Source organism: Ipomoea nil, unplaced genomic scaffold (genome assembly GCF_001879475.1).
Source record: "Ipomoea nil cultivar Tokyo-kokei standard unplaced genomic scaffold, Asagao_1.1 scaffold2704, whole genome shotgun sequence".
NCBI lineage: Eukaryota > Viridiplantae > Streptophyta > Magnoliopsida > Solanales > Convolvulaceae > Ipomoea > Ipomoea nil.
This window is the reverse complement of record NW_017619132.1, coordinates 3788942-3803374: the sequence shown is the minus strand read 5'-3', so window position 1 is coordinate 3803374 and position 14433 is coordinate 3788942. Positions and strand designations below refer to the sequence as shown.

The 14433-nt window shown below is 38.2% G+C and overlaps 1 protein-coding gene across 1 annotated transcript; it reads left to right on the top strand.

Moving 5' to 3' along the window:
• The first annotated feature begins 12467 nt into the window (after positions 1–12467).
• LOC109156083 (vinorine synthase-like) lies at positions 12468–14026 on the top strand. Its single transcript, XM_019303907.1, has 2 exons — positions 12468–13356; positions 13463–14026. Exons 1-2 carry the CDS (start codon positions 12575–12577, stop codon positions 13974–13976), a joined length of 1296 nt encoding a protein of 431 aa, XP_019159452.1. The 5' UTR covers positions 12468–12574; the 3' UTR covers positions 13977–14026.
• Positions 14027–14433: the final 407 nt, after the last annotated feature.

Sequence of the window (14433 nt, the reverse complement as noted above, 5' to 3'; positions counted from 1 at the left end):
CACACACACACACACACACATATATATGGTATATATATAGGGAAGGGTTCAAGTGCGGGGAAGGCCGGGTTCCAGTGCTGTTGTGTGAAGAACGCACCTTAAGCATTAAAATGGCGCGCTTAAGTACACAAACCACGCACCTTAAGCACACAAACAAAACACCTTAAGAACACAAACCACGCACCTTAAGCACACAACAAAACACCATAAGAACACAAACGATGCACCTAAGGTTTAAAATGGTTCACCTTAAGTTTCACACAACTGATGCACCGTAAGCATACAAGTCACGCACCTTAAAAGGAAAAAAAAAACGCACCATAAGAAGAAAACCCACGCACCTTAAGTTTCAACAACTACTCACATTAAGCACAAAACCCACACACCTTAAGCACAAAACTCACGCACCTTAAGCACAAAATTCACGCACCTAAGTTTCAACAACTACTCACATTAATTAAGTACACAACCACGCACCTTAAGCACACAAAACTCACGCACCTTAAGCATAAAACCCACGCACCTTAAGCACAAAACTCACGTACCTTAAGCTCAAAAACCACGCTTCCTAAGAACGTAAGGTGCGTCTACTAACTTCCTAAGGTGCGTGAATTTAAACCTAAGTTGCATCACTTTGACCTAACCCTACAAAGCATTATATGCGTGAAATTAAACCTTAAGGTGTGTATAAACATAGCAATTGTAGACACAAAAAATTTGAACCCGACAAATGGACTGACGAAATTGTTATTGGGTCGATGTTGAGATTGTTATTGGGTCAATTTAATTAATTGGATCATAGAAATTAAATTGATTTAATTAGTCCAATTAAATTTGATTTTGGGCTATTGAATTAATTGATTAGTTGGCCCAAGCCCACTTCATATTTGAATTTAAATTATAATTATAATTTAAATATAATATTAATTTTATTATATTTGAATTAGATAATTATAATTTAATTTGAATTTGAATTAGATTATACAATAATGAACCTGGACTTGATCTTGGACAAGGTTCATTTTCCTAATTAATTAATTAATTAATTAATTAACTAAAAAGGGGAGTTGGTTGAGGAATTTTGGTTAAGCTTTTAGTATAAATAGGGCCTTCGTTTTCATTCCAAAACACGCTTGAAAGCTTGAAGAACTTGAAAGCTTGAGGAACTTGAAGGCTTAGAGCTTGAAGGCTTAAGGAGTTGAGAGCATTTGAAGAGCCTGAAGGCATTGAAGAACGCTTGAAGATTTGAAGGCATTTTTGTTGATTTTGCAGGCAATTTGAATCCATTGCAGGTACTTTGGAGCTTTGCAGAATTGATTGTCTCGAAGATCTTGACGTCTTTTGAAGGCATTTGAGGATCTTAAAGCAGCTTGAATCCATTGCATGTGTTTTGAAACTTTGCAGGGTTGATTATTTCTAAATTCTTGACGCTCGTTGTTGGAAGTTACGCCACTTAAATCCCGGAAGCTATGCCACTTGAATCCCGGAGGCACGCGCCAATTGAATCCCGGAGGCTACGCTAATTGAATCCCGGAGGCACTTCCATAGATAACGTTAGTGAAGAATCATAGGACTAGACAGAGATTTTGTACATGCATTGAATTATACACACACTGTACAAGGAATTTTGTGAATATATACAAAGTTTACTTTTTGTGTTTACAGATTTTGGCACGCCCAATGGGACAACTCTGCCTCTCATCTCTTCACTATTGATTCGAGGAAGGAATCCAAATGGCATCAAGAAATCCCTCCTCCAAGATGACCTATGCTCAAGCTACCCGCTCCAAGGCATCATCCGTGGCCGGTTCCGGTGATAGCCAAAATGTGGAAGGAGCAATGACTCGGAGCCGAGCGAGGAACCTAGGGGTGCAACTGAACGAGACCCAGAACATGGTTCGTAACATCGTCCGAAGGATTGAAAGCAACTCCACCAAGTCATGGAAAGCTGCATATGACAAGGGTTCATCTTCGACGAGGGAAACTGTTAGCGACAAGAGTCATATGGGCCCTACTACCACAAAAGGAACTCCCAGCAGCGGGAGTATGACTCCCCCAAAAGGAACCCCTGGCAGCGGTAGCTCGTCTCCTACATCTCAATCATCACCTCTGCAGAAAACATCGTCAGAATTTACTCACAGCTACACAGTCATGCCCGTTATGACGACGAACGCAGCTTCGGTGGAGGAACAACTAGCAAACATCACCAAAGCTCTTGAGGGGATAACTACGTTCATGCATAACCAAGAAAGGAGAATCAATGAGCTCAGTGAAAAGGTTGAAAGCGGAAGAAACGGCGAAACAAATCGAGCTTCCGAGAAGCAGCCTCAAACCCAAGAGGATGAGATTGATGTCGAGTCACCGCGTCATGAAAGTAGGCCAGGAATGGAAGAGACAATCTCTCGTCCACCACCCGCTGAGAAGAGTATTCCAATTTTTGAGGGCATGATACCTGTAGACCAGTTGGACGACTACATCATGGGAGCAATTAAAGGGAAGCTCGAGGGAGGACAATCTTCATACACTTACACTAAGCCCTATACTCATAGGATTGAAGAAATGAAAATGCCGTTGGGCTATCAACCTCCCAAGTTCCAGCAGTTTGATGGAAAAGGCAACCCAAGGCAGCACATCGCCCACTTCATTGAAACCTGTAATGATGCAGGAACATACGGAGATCTCCTCGTCAAGCAGTTCGTTCGCTCTCTGAAGGGCACTGCCTTTGATTGGTACACTGACCTGGAGCATGGTTGCATTGATAGCTGGAATGATATGGAGCGCGAGTTCTTGACCCGCTTCTACAGCACAAGAAGGACTGTCAGCTTCTTGGAGCTCACCACTACCCACCAATGGAAGGGTGAGCGTGCGGGCGCTTACATCGAGAGATGGAGGGAGTTGTGCCTTAACTGTAAAGAGAGGATATCACAAAGCTCTGCAATTGAAATGTGCATCCAAGGCATGCACTTTGAGCTCTCTTATATCTTGCAGGGAATTAAGCCTAGAACATTTGAAGAATTATCCAGTCGTGCTCATGACATGGAATTGAGTATTGAAACCAATGGGGGACTAAACATGTCAAGTATGCCCAACTCATCAAAGGCACCTGCAAACCAAGATGTCAACAAATGGAGTAAGTTCTTTCCAAAGCAAGAGAAGAAAGAGACGATGAACGTGATGACAGGACCAATGCGGGTTTTCACCAAAGTGGCTGAGAAGCCCAAGCAAAGATCATTCACTGGCCCATCAAGGGGAGCTAGAAAAACAATTGTTGAAGAGTGGCAGGAGAAACAATATCCATTCTTGGATTCTGACGTTTCTCCTATGTTTGACGAGTTGTTGAAACTCAAATTAATTGAGTTACCTGAGATGAAGCGCCCCGAAGAAGCTTCTAGGGTGGATGACCTCAACTATTGCAAGTATCATCGTCTCCTCGGACACCCGATTGAAAAATGCTTCGTCTTTAAGGATAAAGTGATGGGACTTGCTCGTGATGGAAAGATAGAGCTTACGGATGCTAGCGCAAGCACAAACCAAATTTCATGTGGGAGGTTCGCTCCACTACTTATAGAAGATGAGGAGAATAATGGGGGCAAGAAACATAAATGCACACTTCCATTTAGAGTAAAGCATGCTGAGGTGCAGTACTTAAAACCATCACAAGTTGATCCTACTAGTCATATTAGACCATTAAAGAAGATGACAAAGCAATGGGTTGAGAAGAAGTCGGCAAGGGACCCCGTCCATGACTTGAAGAAGAAATGACGTCCCAGCAAGCCACGGGCACCAGTTACCCTAGCTCGATACATGCCAAAGGTGTTTCGCCTGAGTAGAACAGACATTCTTGGAACTTGCTTGAATACCAATGAAGAACATGTTGAAGTGGGAGAATCTTCATTCCCCTTGATTGAAGGAAGCAACGAGGTCCAAACTCGCAAAGCCGCATCTTACACTACAGAGATAATTTTCAAAGATGAAGATCTATTGCTTGGTGGTGCACCACATAATCGTCCATTGTTTGTTGAAGGTTATGCCCGCGAGCAAAAGATTAAAAGGATTTTGATTGATCAAGGGTCGGCTGTGAACATTCTGTCACTCCGGGCTATGAAGGAACTTGGCATCTCCACCGATGAACTCTCTCAAAGCCGCTTAATGATTCAAGGATTTAATCAAGGCGGACAAAGAGCACTGGGTACCATCAGACTCGACCTCAGGATCGGAACACTAAACTCAAGTACACTATGCTATGTGATAGATGCAAGGACGTCCTACAATTTGTTGCTAGGCCGACCTTGGATACATGAGAATGGAGTAGTCCCCTCATCCTGGCACCAATGCCTCATGTTTGAAAAAGGCGGTGTGATAGAGAAGGTAGTCGCCGATGAAACTCCCTTCATCGAAGCAGAGTCGTACTTTGCAGACGCAAAATTTTACTTGAAGAAACAAGTTGTAGAGGAGGCTGATCAAAGCGATGTTGACACACCTCCCGATCCAAAGTGGAAAGGCAAACAAGTCGTAGACCAACCTCATTGCCATAAGGAACTTGTTTTCCCGCTTACAAGAATTGAACCATTGAAAGCTCCCCCAGCCAAACCGCTTGGAGAAGAAACCAAAGATAACGATGTTCGGGATGGAATAGATGAAATGTTGCCTGTTAAGCGCACTAATGGCTTCGACCCCAATGCTTATAAACTTCTAGCTAAAGCTGGCTACAATCCCAATGAGCCGCAGAAGTTGGGGAAACTTATCCCAGAAGCCGGCAGTAAAGGCAAGTCAAATCAGCAGGGACCGCATGAACGTAAAGGATTAGGCTATGGGCTCCCTAAACCAGTGCGAATCTTCATAAACAGAGTCGCAAGTAATTGCATCACGTCTACCGATGAGGAGGAACAACACAAGAGGCAATCAGTCTTTGATAGGATTGGTGAGGTAGAACCACGACGGTCAGCCTTTTATAGGCTTGGGTCAAATCCAAAACCTGCTAAGAGGAAGTCAATACATGACAGACTTGGAGCTGCTCGAGTTTTAAAAGAACAGACTAGCACTTCTATTGAAATAGAGTCTTCAAAAAGACTTAGAAGTATAGTTCCCTCTCGTATGAGACGAGAAGTTGATGTCCATGTTTCATGCAGCGAAGTTTTGAAGGTCCAGCCAAAGACCATTATATACACCCGTGTGCAAGAAGGAAAAAAAGAAGACCTTGATTCCGGTTATGGAGCAACACTAACTCAAGATGAGGTGCCGTCTTCATTCCACATTAATTGACATGATGAGATCCCGATTGCAGGGGGCATGTACAACTTTGATGAAAATGATGCGCAAGTCGGCCCTATTAATTAAGTAAACGAGACTACTTGATGAATGATGTCCACCAAAAATGCAGCACGTGGTTAAACTGCTAATGCATCTCGCTTGTCTATGGGTGGGCCCAAATCATAGACGCTCCTGGCCCGCATGAGCTTAAACTGTGAACGGCTTTACTTAAAAAAAAAAAAAAAAAATTGAACTACGTTTGACTTGATCTCTTTCGTGGGAGTACGTAGGCAGCTTAGAAATTTTATTGTCTAAGTTCAGTCATAACAAAATTTTTATATTTTTTTTTCCAAGATAGTGATTCTATTCAAGAACATGTTAATTATTGGCATGGAAAGGAGGAGAACAGGTCTAGGAAGCATTGCGAGTCATGGAAAATAATTGTCAAAGCATGCATTTTCACAACAATCGGTCACTGTTCGGTATTTTGGTCATATCTCGATCTATAATAGTCCGATTGAGGTGGTATGGGTATTGTTGGAAAGCTAACTTACAGAGCTATGACTTTCATGAAGACATCTAAACTTGAATACGACTTTTGAAGGGTCAAAATTCGAGGGGAAATAAAGTCACGAATCTGTCCAGAATTTCCTACGTTCATATCTCATTTAAATCTTTCAAGGAGAAGGTTTATGGGTAGTTTTCATGGTTCCTTTTAATGTTCAGGAATATTAAAATGCAAGAGAAGTATGCTTTAACAATCCAATAAAGGAATGAGCTAAAGCGAAACAACAATACAAATTCGAAGCTATAATGAAAAAGTGAGCTAATGGAACGACAGCTTGCGTGGCATCGAGTTATTGTTGAGCATGGGTAAAAAGAGTTTCAATTATTGGTCTTGAATTTCTTTGAATTTCTCTTTCGTGCTCAGGGGTCCAGTTGTTAAGGGTGGTGGATTAATTGCTATGATCGTTGTATATCACCAGGCTCTTTAGTCCCAAACCGTGTGTGTTAAAATTATACCAAATTCGAGAAAACCGCGACAAGAAGTGCAATAATAATTAATGTTATTATTATTATCATTATTATTATATTAGTATTACTATTAACATATCAAAAGAAACAAAAAACGAAAACAAAAAAAAGGTGAAAAGAAAAAAAACAAAGCAGAAAGTTTACAAAGGGAAAATGAAAGACAAAATGAAAAAGCAAGAAAAAGAAAAGAAAGAGGGGAATAGGGGATACGAACTACGAAGCAGAAGAAAGAAAAAACGTGAGGCAAATAAAAAAAACGAAAGGGGATGGGTGCAGCTGTCACAATGGGCTGTGATCATTGTCATCACATTGGACACTGTGTTGTCATCTCTCCGTTAATTCAAGTTTCATGGTCTCATCCCTGAAAGAAGAAAATAAAAGAGTTCAGTTTGCAGTAGACCAGTGGTGGCTCCCTTCGTCCGTTTCTTCTCTCGGTACATACGGCAACGACGGGGGTGCAACTGTCCACGTCCAGCAGTCCGGCAACCTGCAACAAACGGTAAAGAATTCCGGCGACTTCGATGAAGAACAGTCTCCGGAGCGGTAATCTTCAAGCGACTCCAACAGCGTTAGTGGGTGAGCGGCAACTTCTGAAAAAAAAAAAAAAAAAAAAAAAAAAAAAACCAACTCTGGCAAAGGCAGCGACGAACTCCAGCTCACCGGTTGGCCTTCTCCGACGGTTGAGCAGCAGGCTCCGGTCTCCATCTTGACGCGAGCTTCCCTCCTGTAAAACAAATCAACAGAGCTTCTAAGATGCAATCCTACGGCAACAAAGTAGACTCCGACGGTTGAGCAGCAGGCTCTGGTCTCCATCTTGACATGAGCCTCCCTCCTGCAAAACAAATCTTGACATGAGCCTCACCCTCATGTAAAACAAATCTTGACATGAGCCTCCCTCCTGCAAAACAAATCTTGACATGAGCCTCACCCTCATGTAAAACAAATCTTGACATGAGCTTCCCTCCTGCAAAACAAATCTTGACATGAGCTTCCCTCCAATAAAGCAAGAAGTCACCGCAAGCAGCGTTGATGGCGAGGAACAGTCTCCGGCGAAGGGGCTGAGCGGCATCAATAGTTGAGCGGCGGTTTCCAGTGACTCCGATGAAGAGCTCCGTCAGCAACGAGGTACGAGCACTGCAAGTAGAAACTCACACTCTGGCGGTATGGTTCCCGCTCTCCGATGGTTGTTCTACTTCCTTGGCACCATTCACGTCGCTCGTTGTTTCATGAGGTTGACAAAATTCTCCGAGGCGCTTCAACAGTGGCGATTTACAAAATCCAGAGCTCCCGGATTGCTCCTTACACTTATGTTGCTCCTTTCCTTTTTGATATTATATTGCAGCCATACGTGTTGTCATTCCTGCTGCATATAGGAAATTATTTATATATGATAAGAATGACATTTACCTTGTTGAGGGACAAAGTTCCAGTGATCAGCATCTCTTCCTTGCTCTTCTCTGCTTGGTGATTGGCGTGAATGTGGATGTGTTGAGGCTCCCATTTATAGCACACGATGGGATGGTATTGTAGTTGGAGTTAACTGAAATTTAGCATCCTAATATGATTGAGACTCCTGCAAAAGTGGGATTAGTTATGCCGCTACAATCTTGCATGAGACGGTTGTAGTGAGCTTAGCTTCTCTGGCTATACTTGAAATTGAAACAGTCTGGAGGATCATATAGATTTGGGGCTCATGGAAAATCCAAGCTTATAATTAGGCTCATAAAATTAAAATGCATTTTAATCTTTTGTGATTAAAATGGCTTGAGTTCATGGAATATCCCAGCACGCAATTGGGCTCATTTTGTGCCAATTTAATCTTTTGATTTGGGTTCACGAAATATCCAGGCAAACATTTAGGCTCATGGAATTTAGATGCACTACGATGAATTTAAAGGACCGTTTATTTTCGAGACTTCCTCGGTCCAAGCATATCAAGTGGCGTGTCCCGGCAAGTCTCGAGGGGGCAATTTGTAGACACAGAAAATTTGAACCCGACAAATGGACTGACGAAATTGTTATTGGGTCGATGTTGAGATTGTTATTGGGTCAATTTAATTAATTGGATCATAGAAATTAAATTGATTTAATTAGTCCAATTAAATTTGATTTTGGGCTATTGAATTAATTGATTAGTTGGCCCAAGCCCACTTCATATTTGAATTTAAATTATAATTATAATTTAAATATAATATTAATTTTATTATATTTGAATTAGATAATTATAATTTAATTTGAATTTGAATTAGATTATACAATAATGAACCTGGACTTGATCTTGGACAAGGTTCATTTTCCTAATTAATTAATTAATTAATTAATTAATTAACTAAAAAGGGGAGTTGGTTGAGGAATTTTGGTTAAGCTTTTAGTATAAATAGGGCCTTCGTTTTCATTCCAAAACACGCTTGAAAGCTTGAAGAACTTGAAAGCTTGAGGAACTTGAAGGCTTAGAGCTTGAAGGCTTAAGGAGTTGAGAGCATTTGAAGAGCCTGAAGGCATTGAAGAACGCTTGAAGATTTGAAGGCATTTTTGTTGATTTTGCAGGCAATTTGAATCCATTGCAGGTACTTTGGAGCTTTGCAGAATTGATTGTCTCGAAGATCTTGACGTCTTTTGAAGGCATTTGAGGATCTTAAAGCAGCTTGAATCCATTGCATGTGTTTTGAAACTTTGCAGGGTTGATTATTTCTAAATTCTTGACGCTCGTTGTTGGAAGTTACGCCACTTAAATCCCGGAAGCTACGCCACTTGAATCCCGGAGGCACGCGCCAATTGAATCCCGGAGGCTACGCTAATTGAATCCCGGAGGCACTTCCATAGATAACGTTAGTGAAGAATCAGAGGACTAGACAGAGATTTTGTACCTGCATTGAATTATACACACACTGTACAAGGAATTTTGTGAATATATACAAAGTTTACTTTTTGTGTTTACAGCAATAAAACGACATTTCAATGAATAAATGAAATTTACCTTATACAGTCGATGTTGGTTGCTGAGATGGCTCCAGTTGGGTTAAATTTTCTTCAAACACCATTGATGTTGTGTTCTACGAGTAAAATGTGTTGAAAATCAAATGGAAAATACACACACAGAGATATCAGCAAGCGAGTAAAGCACAAAACCTACTATAATTTTGCTTCTTCTACGATTATTGACGGGAAAAGCTTTGAAAAACAAAGAAATAGACGACGGACATGCAGAGAAGAGAGCGAGAGAGAACGAAGAACAGAACATAGAGAAGAAGAAAAGTATTTTTATTTTACTATTTTACCCCTCAGTGCGCGAAATTGAATCAAAACCAGCGCCCTTACATTTTTAAGATCAACGGTGCGAAGCCAACCCCACAACCGCACCTGGCAGTGCCAACCGCACTAGAACTAATATGTATATATATATATATATATATATATATATATATATATATATAACGACCAACAATTTTTTTTTTTAAATCAACTTTTTCTTTTTTAATTTTGTTGTCAACTTTTTATTATTTAATGTATTTTCGCGCACATTCTTCTACCCAGCGAACTGTAAGGGTAAACTTGTCATAAAACACCGGAATAAGGAAAATCACATTGTTGTGTGTTTTATTACACTATTGGTGCATGTTGTCAACACTGTTGGTGTATTCTGGAACTCGACCGCTATAAATGGCCACTGTAATTACCATAACACGGGAATACACCATTGGTGTGTTTCACTGTGGTGTGTTTTATTACACTATTGGTGTATGTTGTCAACACTGTTGGTGTATTCTGGAACCCGCCCGCTATAAATGGTCACTGTAATTACCATAACACCCCCACTTACTAAAACGCGCGAAAATCCTCAGAATTACCACAGCCTTTAGATTAAACTGATTCAACGACACAGATACGACCACACGACCACACCTAATGACATGACCACATATGAGCGTTTTTCTCTCTCTCTCTCTCTCTCTCTATATATATATATATATATATATATATATATATATATATATATATATATATATATATATATATATATATATATATATATATATATATATATATATATATATATATATATATATATATACTCTCTGTCCCATTTTATGTGTCTTGGTTCGGTTGACGAGGCTTGACTGGAGTTATTTTTAATATATTTTTTCATAATATTAAGTTTAGTATTTGTATACAAAATTTATATATTTCTTAGAAACTACACCTAAAGTACTATTAAACACAAAAAAATCAAATTTAAAAATAAGTAAAAAATACTAAAGAAAATAAATAAAGAAGAAAGAGTTAGTTAGTTTGACCCAATAAATATTAAATAGTAAGTAGGACAGATAAAATGTGATAGAGGGAATATATATATATATATATATATATATATATATATATATATATATATATATATATATATATATATATATATAAAAGAAACAGATCGAATGATTATATGCGGCTTGGAGAGAAATACAAACCCATCACAACCGTCCATCTAGATAAATCTAATAGATCAGAAACACATTTAAATTTTATTTTAAATTATCATACATTATTTTTCTATTAAGTATTGAATTTAAAAGGTAGTTATGAAAATTTGTAGTAACTTCATATACACATGTATATATATATATATATATATATATATATATATATACACACACTATATATATATATATATATATATATATATATATATATACACAGACACACTATATACACATATAGCATGAAATGTTATATATATAAATACTATATTTATGCTAAAATTGGTAATAGTTTAAGTGGTTTAGTTGGTTGAACTCCAAATTTAATTTTAAAAAGCCTATGTCATAGGTTTAAACCTAATAAGTAACACTTTTCCTTATCTTCCCTCATTTATTTTACTCTGCGTCTTTTTTCATTTCTTTACAAGATAAATTAAATATTTTTAGTCCACTTTTTATGAATAATTTAATTAACAAATTAAATGCTCTTTTAATATACTTTTTATGAATCATTAAATTAATGTAGTATACAAGTTTATATTATACTTTATTGTATTCGAATTAATTTAGAAAAATCAATCTAAATAAATTAAAAGAAATTAAAATTTAAAAATAATTATGAATATAGTGTTATTCAAATTATTTTATCTAATTGATTATGTTTCATATTTTCTCATAAATATTTACACATTTTCACTCCAGTCATGTATATTTTTGGCTCCAACCAAAACTATCATGTAATCTATCAAAAATATTTTATTTTAATTTATAATGTATTTTATATTTTAACCTTATTATGACTGTTTGATATTTTGTAATTGACTTTTCTATCGTCATTTAATCTTCGCCCTTACTTAAATGATTTTTGTGTCCGTCCTTGACAATAAATAACTCTTTTTTTTCACTATGTCCCAAATCATTAATACGAGTATACGACCCTCCAAAGCTGTTAGATTTTTCTCACACTTTATAAAAAGATATTTATCCATGATAGAAGTGTCAAATAATGTTCAAATACAACAGTTTATATATTTTTTTTTGAATGTAAATACAACAGTTTATATAAATAAATAATTAATTAATTAATTAAATCTTATTGTATTGGTTGTTGTTCATCACCTGTGTCCACTTGCGTGCCTGCATGTGCTCTCGATCTAGAAAAAGATGGTTTTAATTATAATATTAATAAATTTACAATAGCTTATCCCCACAATCCTGCCAATATGTAGTGTAGTCCATACAGAAAAATAATTTATTTGGAAACCAAATCAGAATATTGGGATTTTAGTCTAGCGCAGCATCCACGTTCACATGATTAAATTATTAGTCATGGTTTATATTTAATCTAAATTTAAATCTAGTGAAATATTAAGATCCTATGTCCTATATGAAGAATTAAGGTCTGTGATTTGTGTGTTTAAGGTGTGTTAGTGGTTAAAATTTAATGTGTATCGGGCTAAAGTTTTAGGTGCCTCGTTTTCATTCTTAAGTTGCTTTATTTTCCTTCTTAAAGTACGTCAGTCTAAAGCTTTAGGTGTGTTATTTTCTTTCTTAAGGTGGTACATTATTTTCTTTCTTAAGATGTTTTCCTTCTTTAAGTATTACATTTTCATCAGTATTCGATCCATGAATAAGGATCCGTGAGATGATCCTATATGAGAGTCTGATTGTAACATCAGCATCAATATCATCATATTGTTATTACCTTTCCCTACTCACTCTATATAAACACAACACATTAAGTTTGTGCACCAAATTAAAGTAGCTACCAATCAACCATACAAAGAGAGTTAGCACTAACATATATAGTTTTGAGGATGGTGTTGAAAGTGGAATTACTTTCCAAAGAGATGATGATCAAGCCATCATCACCAACTCCACCTCACCTCAAAACCTTCAAACTATCCTTTCTTGATCAAATCTCACCGCCCCTTTTCGTCCCTCTCATCTTCTTCTTCCATCATGGTGAAGATGATCATGGCCGTTCATCACAACTGCTAAAGCAATCTTTATCGAAGGTCTTAACCCTGTTTTATCCCTTAGCTGGACGGATCAAAGGAAACGATTTCATTGATTGTAGTGATGATGGCGCACTGTGGGTTGAAGCTCGCGTTCATGGCTTCCTCAAAGATGTGGTTGAGAATCCATTAATGGAGGAGTTAGAAAAGTTTCTTCCCGTAGAGTCTTATAGTGATGATGATAGTGAGTTAATGCTTGGTGTTCAAGTAAATCATTTTCTTGACGGCGGAATAGCCATCGGGGTTTGCGTGTCGCACAAGATCGCCGATGGGCTCTCTCTCGTCAACTTCGTCAATGCATGGGCCGTTACCGCCCGCGAAGGAGACGCCGCCGCCGGGAAAATCTCGCCGCCCAATTTCGGGTTGGTGACGTCTCTCTTCCCGCCAACCAACACAGACCTGTCCGAGTTTGGATTCTCGCATACCTTATGCATGACGAGGGAAAAGATCGTCACCAGGCGCGTCCTGTTCGATAAAGAAAAGCTGGCAGCTCTGAAGAAATCTGCGGCGGCAGAGTCGTCGGGAGTGGAAAACCCCACACGCGTGGAGGTCCTCTCCGCCTTCTTGTGGAAGCAATATATGTAAGATTTCCCCTAACAATATATATTATATATTATATATAAAGGCATTAATTAAGTGGTGACTGGTGAGTAGTTTGATTGTACAAATTGACATCTGTAATTTCAGCGAGGCAAGTAGAAAAAGATCCCAAGACGCTTCGATGAAGAAAACGTTCCGGGCCACCCACAACGTGAACCTCCGTGCGAGGATGAATCCACCGCTCCCCGAAGCGACGTTCGGGAACCTTTGGAGTCCGGTAGAAACGCCGCCGTCGGAAACATGCCCAGACGACGCTCACCTGGTGTTTCAATTGAGAACTTCCATGAGGGAAATCAACGCGGAATACGTAGAAGCTTTGCAAAACGGAAAAGGACATTCTGAACATCTCCGTAAATGGCGTTTAACCGGCGAAGTGGAAGCTGAGTTCTTGGATTTTAGTAGCTGGTGCAGGTTTCCAATATACGAGGTAAATTTCAGTTGGGGAAGGCCTGTTTGGGTATGCACAACAAGTTTTCCGTACAAGAATTTCATTGTATTGATGAGCACCAAATGTGGGGATGGGATTGAAGCTTGGATTAACATGCGTGAAGAAGATGATGATATATATATGGGAGCAGGGTTATGTACGTCATCCAATTAGATAGATAGGCTTATTTCTACTATCTATCAGAGTTAGGTTTATAATGAGTAGAAAAAATGACAGTCAAATTTTTAATTAAATGAATGACTCAGTTTGATCAGATTTTAATTTTTCTTTGAGATTTCTTAATTATATGATTATTCGTTAACTTTTTCGTTAAATATTATCTTTCTCCATTAATTTCTGTTACTTCGCCGGTAACTTACTCATGATTTCAATAAGAAAGATCTTAGGTCCAAACCTCATCCCAATCAAAGTTGACATAATTAGTACACTATTTTACTCTTATTAAATTAAATAAAAAAGCACCATCAAAATTTTTAATCAAATGAATGGCTTAAATTGATCAGATTTTTATTTTTCCTTGAGATTTCCTAATTTATCCTTAATTATATGATTATCCGTTAACTTTTCCGTTAAATATTATCTTCTCCGTTAATTTTTGTTAGTTTCGTTA